A 12941-nucleotide genomic window follows, 5' to 3' on the forward strand; every position below is an offset into this window, starting at 1 on the left:
GTTCACTTTGGGGTTTGTGCGACTATGGGGGAATGATTTTCAGAATGTGACCGTTTCCATTTTGCAAATACTTGAATGAAATGATATGTTCTTTTTATTGGTGAGAGAGAGTATTGAGGTCGTAGACTCTTAGCGAGGGATGACAATTACATATGGGTGCTTATTGATTTGAATGTTAGGGAGGGAGACTCAATATGGTTTAACCTTTTAACTTGCAGAACGACACCAAGCATTGGGACCGATTCTATGGACAAGACAACTAAGACTTAGGATTTGGATTGTATTTTGGCATAGCCTAGTCTAGACTCGGATTTTTTTGAACATTTTTTTTTGAAGACTTTATTCGAACATTATTTTTTGAATATTTTGCCTGTGTGACATTCAAGGTCGTTTAATTAGCATGCTCGGTTTTGGTGCCGAGCATTGTCGTCGTAGGAGGCCTAACAACGACAAAAAGAGTTATTTATTTTTATTTTTTGTCGCTTTTAGAATCAAGTGCCTTTTCATACGCCCTCGCAGCAATTTTTACGAAAAGTTTTTTTTTTGCTACGTGATTTTTTTTGCGCGGGCACCGAGGCTGTTGTGCCTGACCAAAAGTCCAGGCAGCAACTTCAGCGCCCAGCAGTGGGCGTGAGAAACTTTGGCGCCCAGCCAGGGGCGTTGAAAATGCGTCCCTGGCTGGTTCTCGTTTTCTGTTTGCGTATACTTTTGTTTTTGCGACTTTAGTTTTGCGTGCTTGCCTTATAACGTCCTTTACCCGTTGTGCAGCGTTTGTGGGATTCGTTACAGGCCATCCCGAGCGTCGCTTATTTTTGTGGCGATCGTTCGGGCTTGCGGAACACGTATGTTGGTATAACTCTTTGGCAAATTAGTCTATGAATGTTAGGGCAGTTTTTAAGGTCGTTGGTTTTCTAAGATAGTTTGTCACACACAATCATATATTTCGCTACACATAACTACATTACAAACATGGATTTGAAAATTAAATATGCCACGTAGTTTATGATAGGCTTCTATGGGTAGTTTATTTGCGCCTGGCTTGGTACCGCTTCTATCGTAGATCCAACACATGCCCCGGTCGAGGTAGTGTCTTCAACAGACGAATTTCGCTCAAGAGGCCAACCCGCAAGTGCAAGCCAAGGGGGCATGCAGGCGAGAGGGACCTAATAGGCGAGCGATTGGGTTCGGGATAGGTGTACTACCTGCACAAGTACCGAGTGGGAAACATGTGCGGCGTATGCACCCCCCTATTGGCGAAAAAAGGTATCCTTAATCCCAACTCCCGAGGGAGCCGAGATTCGTTATGATGTTTTGCCCGTTCACATTAATATGCTGATTTTCAGGTCGTCCCAACTTTATGGGGAAATAAACGCGGGGTAGGATCGTTTCACCCGTCGGCTATTTTGATTACCTACAAGCACGAGTATTTCCATCACTATCCCCAGTGGAGTCGCCACTGTGAGGGGGTCGAAAAAGCGCGAGGCTAATGCGTGACCTTGTCCCTCGTGGGTGTGACGATTCTTTTTATTCAATCAAGTGTAATTGGATTTCTTGTGAGTATACACCCAATTGACTAGTAATATAGGAGTCGCCATTCAGTTTTTAACGACAATGAGAAAAACTGACAAAACCCGGTTATCGTGACATAAAGGGAGTGCAATTATGTTTGACCACGACGGCCGTAGGTTCCCTTGTGATCCCTGGTGTGGGGATCTCTCAATATACACCCGCAAGGTAGAGATTGAGGGTTCGGGGGACTGTAACTACCGAGAGGAGTAATTCGCTCGTCGATAACTCCAGAGGCAGGATATCCTTACTAGCTCAGCATAAATAATTGAAGGGACATGCGTTAACTATTAAACTAATCTGAATTGATTTTAGCAATATGCAACATATAATACTAATTCGATCGTGATTATCTGATTTAAATAGCATTAAGGGACCTAGCATGATAATCCGATTTCCCAAAAATATTATATTTGTTAGGCGTGATAGAACAATCATATTAGGTTAGTTTAACAGTTCATAAAAAGGGCGAGGAAACCAGTTAAATCATCGAAAAGGGACAAATTACGACGCACCCTTGAGAGGTGCGTCACGGTTCTCAGAAAACTAACCACTTTGACTTTGCTATTTCTCCTTTTTATTTAACGAATCTCAATTATGGGACAGGATACATTCTGTTCGATTTATGGATCGATTGCGACAGAACGCGTGAACAGTTTCGCAGCGAGAGGCTTAGGCTAAGGGGTTTAGAGTCAATACTCAGAATATATTATGTGTTGTTGTGTGTTGTTTCACGTCGAATTTAGGGGTCTATTTATAGGGAAGAGTTCGTGGAAAGATAGAATTGCAGAGTTCTAATCCACAAAGAATTAGGAAAAAACACGTCCCAGGTATTTTCAGCGCCCAGGGCTGGGCGTCAAAGATTTCGGCGCCCAGCTCTGGGCGTTGAAAATATGATCCAGGCAATTTCAGCGCCCAGGGCTGGGCATTGAAATTGCTGTTTGGGCCGTTTCTTTGTCAGATTCGAATTCCTGAAATCCGTAGAGTTTGAGATTAATTCGAGTCTTTTAGCGCGTATCAATTTTATGACGGAATGTGTTTGGGCCCGTTACGAACTCTAGGCTCGTTAGGATTTTAATTAATACGTAACTCTTATTTCCGAATCCTATTAGGAATAGGATTCTCGCAGTTTTTTATCTCATTTAGGATTTATGTTGGAGTGCAACACCTAATTCTGACAGGTTTCTATCTTTTATGATTTGCCACTTTTAGAAGCTACCCTTTACGGCAGTTACTATTTTTAGCAGGTTTCCATAAATAGCAGGTTTCGGGTGAAATGAAAAGGGGAATCGAGATTCGTTTATTTTATAGGAGATGCGTTGTCAAGTGGAGTTTTTATGCTTTCATCATCGAACCTTTCCCTTGCGGGAATGGGGACAAAAGTAGGTGTCTACAGCGGGTAGACCCGTATAAGTTGCAAATAGTGTATTAGTTGATGCACGGTTCGACCCCTATAAGTTGTAAATAAAAAGTAGTTGCAGCGCCTTGTTGAGAAATACGCGCTGCGATTAGTTGTCATTTTGCAACTCAGTGCCAGTACACGCGCTGCAATTAATTCTTTTTTAAAAAAATATACAATAGCTCCGATCAGTTGCATATTTATACATTTATCCATGGACAATCCTATTATTTTGACAAAAAAATTATAATAAAAACAGTTTAATAGGTTGCAAAAAATTTGCCATAGTTTCCCTTGTAATTTGCGAAACCCGGACCAAACGGGAATTTATAAAGACCTGTATATAAGACATAACATACGTATATGTTCCAACAACCATATATATGCTCCAAGTAGCATCCAACGTCATATCCAACACATAACGAAAACAAAAAACATAACATTACTAGACAACAAACTCATTCGCCGGCATCCATCAAATAGTTGTCCTTAAAATACTTTGCCCATTGTTCTCGAGTTTCTTCTAACTCCTCATCAGAATATGGCATTTCTCTTTGTACATAACCCTTCAAAAAACAAAAACTTGGTATTAATTACTCGAAAACTAATTTAAGAGAAAATTAAATCTTATACTTAATTACATGTTTTATATGCTATGTCTAAACTTTCTAAGACTCATTCCAATATGGTTATGCACGTTTTAGGCTTGTTGGGTCGTTATGGACATATTTAGGGTAAAATGAGACATTTTCGCTCCCATTTTTGAACTAATGAACCTAATGATTCATTTTACGGTTTTTTCATGAAATGCCCCTGAGGTTTGCAAAAACGCACCAAATACCCTCGCGTCTTTTGAATCACACAATATGCCCCTATTTTTTTCCAAGTTTGCGCTAAATACCCCTAAACCGACCTTCCGTTAGTCCTCCGTTAAGTCATGTTTATAATTCACCAAATTCCCCTATTTATAAACTTATTGCACAATATACACCTATTTGTAAACTTATTTGCACCAAATACCCAAATTGCAGGAATTGAATCTAACGGCTAGTTTTATTACACCTAGGGATCAAAATATAGTCGTTCACTTCACTTGCATATTTCTCACTTGGTAAGACAATTTTTATTGCCCTAGTATGATAAATGAGGATCCTTGTTGGTAACCTGGAACAACAAAGAAAGATTGGGTAACTATGTGATGCAACACTATGTTGGTAGGCATCATAAATATGTTATCAAGGTCACTCCTTTGTTGTCTATGTGTTAGAAACTAACTTCCCTTTGACCCTAACAACAGGAAGCATCTGGGAAGGACAATGCAAGTGATAGAAAAATGAAAACTATTTTGTTTTAGCATAGATCATTGACATTAATTGTTTGGGTTAGACAAATTAACTTCATCAATAAGGCATGCAGAGGAATCAGAAGATGTATAATCAAGTTTGATCAATCTGTATCATATTGCTCGTACATAGCTCATGACATATCGTCACAAGATCAAAGAGCTTTGTAAGTACGTAATTGGTTGCTATCATACATCACATTGCACTCGTTAATTAAGAAGACATACCCAAGGAAGCTACTAGCTAGTACTAGAATGAACAAAATGAAATCGTATTACTATTTTTGCTACTCCAAAAAAAGAAAAACAATACTGGAGATTGAATTTTCACCATGAAAATGACTAATCAGTCCAGAGAAAGTTAATGATCGATCTAAAAATGAACAAACTGGATCACACTACTCCCTTTGCCCACATTCAAATTCCTTCAACGTACAAGTTCAAGCAACCAATTAATGAATAATTAATACAAACAAATACCTAATCAGATAATTCTAATTATTTAGTCAGAGCAGCCATTAATAAATGATCTTCCTCCGCCTGCTTCCGCTTCCTCCGCTTATAGAAAAAGACAAAAATGCCCACATCAATCATAACAATTAACCCTCCAAGCCCAATTCCAACCACCGAATTAAGCAGTCGATGTATCCTTCGACATCCCCGAAGTCGGCAGCGACGAAACAGAACTCACGCCCACCGGTGAAACAACCGCTGGAGGTCCAGGCGGTATGGCGGCTGTTGTTCCCGAAGGAGGCGCTGGCGGCGCATCCACTGTTGCGTCATCTGCCGAAATCAACGGCGAAATCTCCGGTGGCGGCGTAGCCATCGGAAAAACGTGCGTGTATGTCGACTTTTGGCTGCAAAGATAACCCTTGCAAAAAAAAGTAGGAGATAGAAAGTGTGAGTTTATGTCTAAAGTTGCGGTTCTTGCAGATCTACCCAGATTTTTTAGGGTTCCAGTAGAATTCAAGGAGGAGGAAGAACAGGGGAGAGGAGAGAGAAAGAAAAGAAGATTGAGATTTTTTTTTTTTGAATTTCTGTAAAACAATTATAGGTAAATCTTGCCAAACCCAAATTAAGGGCAAAATGGTAAAACGTAACTAACGGCGGACTAACGTCCGTTAACTCCAAGTGCATCTCATGAACAGTATGAAAAAATAGGGGTATATTATGTGATTCAAAAGACGCGAGGGTATTTGGTGCGTTTTTGCAAACCTCAGGGGCATTTCATGAAAAAACCGTTCATTTTAAACTAATTACATGTTTTATATGCTTTGTTTAAACTTTCTAAGACTCATTCCAATATAATTATGCCACGTTTTAGGCTTGTTGGGTCGTTAAAGACATATGTAGGCTAAATTGAAACACTTTCGCTCCCATTTTCGAACTCATGAACCTATGGACTCATTTTAAACTAATTACATGTTTTATGTGCTATGTTTAAACTTTCTAAGACTCATTCCAATATGGTTATGCCACGTTTTAGGCTTGTTAGGTCGTTATGGACATATTTAGGTTAGAATGAGACACTTTTGCTCCCATTTTCGAACTCGTGAACCTATGAACTCATTTTAAACTAATTACATGTTTTATATGCTATGTTTAAACTTTCTAAGACTCATTCCAATATGGTTATGCATGTTTTAGGCTTGTTGGGTTGTTATGGACATATTTAGGCTAAAATGAGACATTTTCGCTCCCATTTTTAAACTAATGAAAATAGTGATTCATTTTAAACTAATTACATGTTTTTTATGCTTTGTATAAACTTTCTAAGACTCATTCCAATATGGTTATGCACGTTTTAGGTTTGTTGGGTCGTTATGGACATATTTAGGCTAAAATGAGAAATTTTCGCTCCCATTTTCGAACTAATGAACCTATGGACTCATTTTAAACTAATTACATGTTTTATATGCTATGTTTAAACTTTCTAAGACTCATTCCAATCTAGTTATGCACGTTTTAGGCTTGTTGGGTCGTTATGGACATATTTAGGCTAAAATGAGACATTTTCGCTCCCATTTTCGAACTCATGAACCTGTGGACTCATTTTAAACTAATTACATGTTTTATATGCTATGTTTAAACTTTCTAAGGCTATCATTGATCTCCTTATAAAGAAATTTATAAATCAAATAAAAATAACAAGAAAACTTAACATTAAACTTGCATGTTAACTAGTCCTATAGTTTGAGAAACAATTGAGGCACAGTTTATTTGTCTCTTTTGCTTTTCGAATTGAAACTTTAGATTATATGATGATTAAATTCCTTATAAAGAAATTACAAATCAAACAAAAAGCTACATGAACGAACAAGTATACTTGTTATCCTTCTATTAGAGTATTAGCACGAAATTTAGAAATCAAACTTTAAGACTTTGTATTCCATTAGTGGCAATTTTAGATTTTAGTAGTGTGTAATAAATATTGATTCCGAGTTCGTTGCTGCCTAGGTTAATTCAAGGGGCAGGGAGCCGTCAGGGATATTCCATTGTGTAAAAAAGAAGAAAAAGAAAAAGAAAAGAAAAAAGTACCTGCAACAGGGATCTCAACAGCAAACTAGGTGTAACATAAAACAGAGAGCATAGCAGAGACACCGGAAACAGCAAAAGATAAAATAACAGTAGGACCAGCATCTTCATTAGCCTCTTGACCAGTAAGTACAAAGATACCAGCACCAATGACAGCACCAATACCGAACCAAGTAAGATCCCACCAAGTTAATGATTTCTTCATATCATGGTTGCTTTCAGCCTTCACTTGGTTGAGTTCTGTATCATCCAGAGACCGTGTCGTAAGCCTATTCAAAACAAACTAAACAGACTAAGAAACAGACTGCACACTATTGTACAACAGAAAAACAGACTGCAGCAAAACAGACTGCAGCAAAACAGCGTGCAGCAAAACAGAATGCACACTGTATTGTACAACAACAAAAAAGACTGCACCTGGACACCAGCAAAACAGACTGCACACCACAGAACAAATTGCACACCAACACGCAACACACCCGCACACTAAACAAGCTGCATACTAACCAGCAAACACAAAAACTGTAGGAAGCCACGGCTGGACAAGAACACCAGCAAGTTCAACAATCCAACAATTTCAATCATCAAGTAATAAGGAAATTTGAAGTATGCCTATATGAGATTGATTTTACATAATCCATCCAAATCTATCTTTTTATACTACATGAACATCATCATTACCAGTTCCTATTTATTTAAGCATAATAGTAAGCTAGATGACGTTGGTTGTATGACGGGCTTGACTGCCATGTGACAATTCCTGGCTCAATATTTAAACCAGATGGTTTTCTTACTATTTACTTCGTATATGACCATATTTTACAGAAAACAAGGATTTTGGAATTCTAAAACATGATTTAATATCATACATTCATACCAAGTATAAGAAACCCATCGGCCATCCTAAATGTAACCATGGAAAGGCTTAACCTGCTCAAATATGTTTGGACAATGCGCCTTAATTTTCCCTTCTCAGGAACAAAATTGAAAAAGTGGAAGGTACAAGAAAAGGCATGAAAACAATAACTTTCCAAAAAGGGGATACCAGAGGAAAATACTCTGTAATATAGGAAGAATAGCTTGTAATAAACTGATAATTTCTGTCAAGTTACAGGAAGCTCGCTATTTTTAGACAGTCATCATCCGAATAGCCAAGGCCCTAGCAAGATATATAACAGAAGGCCACAGAAAGATAACTAAGGCCACAGAAATCATAACAGAAGAACTGTATATTGGTACTATGAGAGAATACCACAATAAGTCAATAACCAAAGGACAATGAAATGATTGAATTTTAACAAGGGGGCGCAATAGAGTATGAGATACATATTCCAAAACTAACGATTGAATCAAGAACCATCTAGTTTATAGTTTAAGATGATAACAAGGATGAAATAGCTCTGGCTTCTGAAAACCCTTAGCATATCACCAATGCACAAATCCCAAGTTCATTATACTTTGCACGACCGTTTGATATGCATCATACATCATCATTGCAATCTGAATGCATATGACGTATTAGTGTGACTCTTATATCATATGGCAATAAAGATTAACAATCAACAAGTTCAAGTTGACATATGTTCGGAGCCAGCATTGGAGTATTGACATCTAAAACTACCTACAGACACAGGATCTACATCCCTGGAAAGTAAAATTTATTTTATCTCCTTGTAAGTTGTTAATGAATGTAGTGTTGTTCATGTAAGATGATGTGAGCGGAGATCCCGATTGCAAACCTCAAAATCTCACTTATCCATTAATTTCAATGTACCATACACATGAATGCAGTTAGCTAGCAGATAAACCACATTTCATGCAAGCAATATAATGATCTCTTTTTTATATTTAAGGTTCGAAACCCTATTTGAAGGAATCAGATATAATCATTGTGAACAGAAAGGTAACTGAATTATTAAAGAACACCTACATCATTAAGACCTAACCAACATCTTTACATGACACAGTTTTAAACAAGGAAAAATTGATAATTGCCATTTGAGATCAATTCGTATACTTTAGTGATTCATCTTCTCAGTCTATAACAAATTATCTCACTCCACTAATTTAGAAGGACCAAACTCACAAAATTCAACCCAAAAACCCGAGTCTCTCCATCAGTGCTACCTTGCCCTTCATCTAGTCTTGTCTTTCCCTATAAGAGGAAAGAGGGTATGGTTCCTTTAGAGAAAGATGGTAGAACGAAGGTGACCTACATAAGTAAAAGCTATAAAAAAACTAAAGTATGATCATATATATTGAATCAAACAAGACCTGGTTAATCTGTTGAGAGTAACGCCAAAGTTGTTTACGACAAAATAAGTCCTATCATCATAAGTGAAAACATGGGTGACTATCATAACTAAATGGCAATTATATGAGGGAACTTAAAGCTAAGCATAGAGTTAGTTGTCAGGACAGGTAAAAGACTTCGAACTTGACAGGACATATATGATTCGCTTTGTGTAAAAAACAGAATGGATAGCTCACAGGCACATAATCATATGTTTATACGCCATATTGGTTCCACCATACCTGCAAAACATCGTGGTTTGGGTTTTTCTCAGACTCCACATTTGAAATTTTCGATTTCCAGCCACTTATTTTGGGATGAAATGCCTCAGCAGTATCTTTTAAGTACAAGTTGCACATGTTCAAGTCATCAGCTTCGCCGTGATAAAGTTCATCTTCCCAACACAATTGATGAGATTGTTCGTTTTCTGGACAACTGCGGGCAAGCAGCTCAAATACAAGCAAACGCTGCTGATAAAAGTAAGAATAATGAAGGAACAAATTTTGAAAACTAAAAGTGAACAAATATGTGCATTCTGTATTAACTACCAGTTACCTTCAAAACAAGCTCCTGTTTGAACATTTCCACAAGCTTCTCGGCCAACATCTCTAAAACGTCAGTGTGATTAAACATATCAGGATATGACAAGATAAAGAGATATCACAATATCAAATAATCACGCTTGAAAATCATTCTACTCTAAAATTCAGAATCAAGAAAGGCAGGAGCCATGAAGTTCATCTGGTTCACAGTATTTGTTATTTGTCTTAGTTGTGTCTGCATAAATATGTATCAGTGTGATGGACAAAGCTAGTGAGTGCGGTAGTGCAACGGTCTGCAGTATTGAGGTGGGAATCAAATTTTGAAAATCCTCATTCTGTGCAATCGAAAAGCATTCACAATAAAATGAGTTAAATTCTAGTAAAACAAACTCCATCAAAGGTTTGCCTCCGCTGGGGGAACTGTGGCTGACCAAGTAATGAGTTGTATTATAAGCAAAAGTTCCCTTTGTTGTTTGTGCATAAACTACCCCCTTCACCCTGAAAAGTTCACCATGACATTTTCAAAGAAGTATAAAAAATTTAAGGCTGTTTTCTCGTCGTGATTCGTCTAACATTCCCCCTCTTTATAAGCCCCATTAAATTCAAATGCCATATTCTCACATAGATTTACTCCTCGGCCCACTCCCTCAGTAAGGTAATTTTTTCTCAATTCTCGTTGCTAATAAAAAAATCTATTGTGTAACTACTTTATCTAACATCATTACTGAAAGAATTCAATCAGTTTTCTTAAGTAGATAGTCCTGCTCTCTGCCTTTGGAGCTTCTTCCCTATTCGTTTATATTGTCAATGATTTGACTAAGAAGTTATAGGTGTTGTACATGATCATTAAAATTTAAATAAAACTCCACGGGTACAATACAACAACGAACAAGCACTAAGGTATTCTAGAACAAGCAGTCACACATGGAGTTGTTAGCATTCATTACTTAAAGTTGTCTTAGAAAAACCAATAATTATCAACATACCTTGTGCAGAGATGGACAAAAATGGGAAACTGGAGCCCCTCCACCATCACCAGTATCATCATTGTTCTCTGAAAATTTAGAAAACTGTTGAATGGCGCTACCACTAGTAGTTTTCAAGAAGCATCTCATCGATTTGCTCAAATTCGTCATGTCAATAACAACAGAGACCTACAAGATATGTCATCCAGCCCTAATTAATAATGTAAGACATGGACTATGTGAAATTATATAGAACATATTACACCTAGCAGATACATATAATTGTCATGAGTAGCATCCAGCACCTAACATTCAGAAGTTTTTGCTTAGAATCTGTTGAAATAGGTGACAGCTAGCGTGTAGTTTCAGAATCGAAATAGCATAGTAACTGGTTAAAATTTTTAATTAAATGAAGCTAGATTTACAAAATAAGAAAAAAAATTCAAAAAAAATAAAGATGGAGCATAAAAGGTGAACGGATTCAGTCGCAAGAACCAAACAAAATTCCAAGAACAAATAGGGATTAAGACTCAAACCAATTTGGCCAGAAAAATTAACAAAATCGACCTAAATAACATAAAACAAAAAACATCAAACAACAAAATTAACCCAAAAATGACCGGAATCAGTCTCCAGTCAATAAAACCACCCAAAACTACAACAAATCAAACGAAGAACAATAAACCAACCCTAAAATAAATCAAATCACCCAAACATCATAAACCAAACAAAATTCCAAAAACAAAAAGAGATTAAGACTCCATACCGCAAAGCCAACAACGAAGGTTGAACATCGAGCCGCAGAAGGTCGAAGTCTTTCTCTCTCTTCCGCCCTCTTTTCATCTCTCTGTAGACCGCTATTGAAATCTTGATGCAAAATCGAAAGATTACGAGATCTTTGGAAGAAGATTGAAAGAGAGATTTACAAGGAGATCGAGATGAATGCTGGTTAGGGTTTCAAAGATGGGATTTGCGATGGAGTAGATCAAAGATGAAGAGGAAGTAGTAATCGCCGGTGAGATTTGCGAAGGAGAATTGTAGATGAGTTTTGGAGATTGGATAATTAGGGCTGAGATCTGAGATTGGATGAACCAGAAGGAAAATGTCGGTTTCGCAGCGAACAATAAATGGCAAAACTGCAATTAATTGCAATAACTACAACTTGTAATACCCTCTCCGCGCTGCGATTATTTTTTTTATAAAAAAAATAGATTTTTCTTAGCGCGTTGTTCGTATAATCGCTGCGAGTAGTTCATTTAAACCTTGACCCGCGTTGACCAAAGTCTTGTTGCAGCAAGTGTACCTTGTATGAGTTGTAATTGGTGAGTTGCAAATGACGATTTCTCTACTAGTATAGTATAGATGATTGATGCAAACATGTTGGTTGGGAACACTAGATTATTTTATGTACATTGATCCAGATCAATTGTTCGTTGTGCCCTTTTAGTTTTTCACTACTTTATGAGGGCCGAGGACCTTGTTTAGTAAGTTGAAACCTTATACCCATATAGAGGGGTTGATCAGTATTAAAGGAAAGGTTGAATTAATTGGAATAAGTCTTGATTGATACTTTGTGATCACTTACTTAATTCCAAGATAAAAATAGTTGTGAATAATTGTTGATTGTATGACTTATATATGTGATTGTTGAGTCATAACTGAGTTTTAATTTGTAAATCATTAAAGTGAAACTGAGTAGCAATAGCTTTAAACTGTGCACGTCTGAAGTGACGGACAATCAGGAGTTGGGGTCATAGGTCCCCTATGGCTTTCTCTGGGCCGAATTGATCACCGGTTCTATTTCAGTCAAACGTTCCTCGATATCGCAGGTCATTGGGGTTACGGAGTCGCGCCCGTACCTCGTCTTCCTTAGTGAAGGCTTCTAGTAGACAACTCAGTTCATTGACTATTTCAATTAAAATAATGTTAATGATACAAATGTCTAGTTTAGGCAAGTATAGTCTTCAAGTCAATATGTTATGGGTATCCTTGCTTTTGTTTTATTAGTATCATGTTAGGGTTGTTCGTTTAATAGTATCATGTTAGGATTGTTATTGTTTTAGTATGTAGTACTCAGCTTTGCTGATTACGTGCTTTGTTTGTGTGTGTTGATCATGGCTATGCCTTATTGATCCTGTGATGACCCATTTTTGGTGAGCAGTCTCTAAGGATCAATAAGCGTTGCCATCTACAGGTTTGAAGATGATGCATCATTGGGATCGGGATTAGAGAGCTTGTATTTATTTTTGTTTTGCTAAGTGACTTGGTTTGTTAATTTGGACTTGAAACTTGTCGTACT

The 12941-nt window shown here is 37.4% G+C and overlaps 1 protein-coding gene across 8 annotated transcripts; it reads right to left on the minus strand.

Moving 5' to 3' along the window:
* Positions 1–3278: 3278 nt before the first annotated feature.
* On the minus strand, positions 3279–11808 carry LOC110803475 (cationic amino acid transporter 8, vacuolar-like). Of its 8 annotated transcripts, none has more exons than XM_022008993.2 (6): positions 11409–11808; positions 10664–10831; positions 9691–9743; positions 9378–9605; positions 6846–7125; positions 3279–3531 (listed from the first exon to the last, which is right to left on the minus strand). In XM_022008993.2, exons 3-5 carry the CDS (start codon positions 9739–9741, stop codon positions 6871–6873), a joined length of 534 nt encoding a protein of 177 aa, XP_021864685.1. In that variant the 5' UTR covers positions 9742–9743; positions 10664–10831; positions 11409–11808; the 3' UTR covers positions 3279–3531; positions 6846–6870. The 8 variants fall into 8 exon arrangements, 5 of the variants coding, with proteins under 5 accessions (XP_021864685.1, XP_021864686.1, XP_056686655.1 ...); XR_002537455.2 differs by lacking the exon at positions 3279–3531 and adding an exon at positions 4564–5178 and having other exon boundaries at positions 6846–7111; positions 9378–9570; positions 11409–11796; XR_002537454.2 differs by lacking the exon at positions 3279–3531 and adding an exon at positions 4564–5178 and having other exon boundaries at positions 6846–7082; positions 9378–9602; positions 11409–11794.
* Positions 11809–12941: the final 1133 nt, after the last annotated feature.

Source organism: Spinacia oleracea, chromosome 6 (genome assembly GCF_020520425.1).
Source record: "Spinacia oleracea cultivar Varoflay chromosome 6, BTI_SOV_V1, whole genome shotgun sequence".
NCBI lineage: Eukaryota > Viridiplantae > Streptophyta > Magnoliopsida > Caryophyllales > Amaranthaceae > Spinacia > Spinacia oleracea.

Excerpts from the sequence above, each read along its gene's own strand:
- LOC110803475 (XM_022008993.2), bottom strand. The coding sequence starts at position 9,741 with ATGTTGGCCGAGAAGCTTGTGGAAATGTTCAAACAGGAGCTTGTTTTG. Across the intron at positions 9,606-9,690 it reads AACAGGAGCTTGTTTTGAAG|CAGCGTTTGCTTGTATTTGA; the intron begins GTAACTGGTAGT and ends TACTTTTATCAG. Across the intron at positions 7,126-9,377 it reads CAAACCACGATGTTTTGCAG|TTTGTTTTGAATAGGCTTAC; the intron begins GTATGGTGGAAC and ends TAGTCTGTTTAG.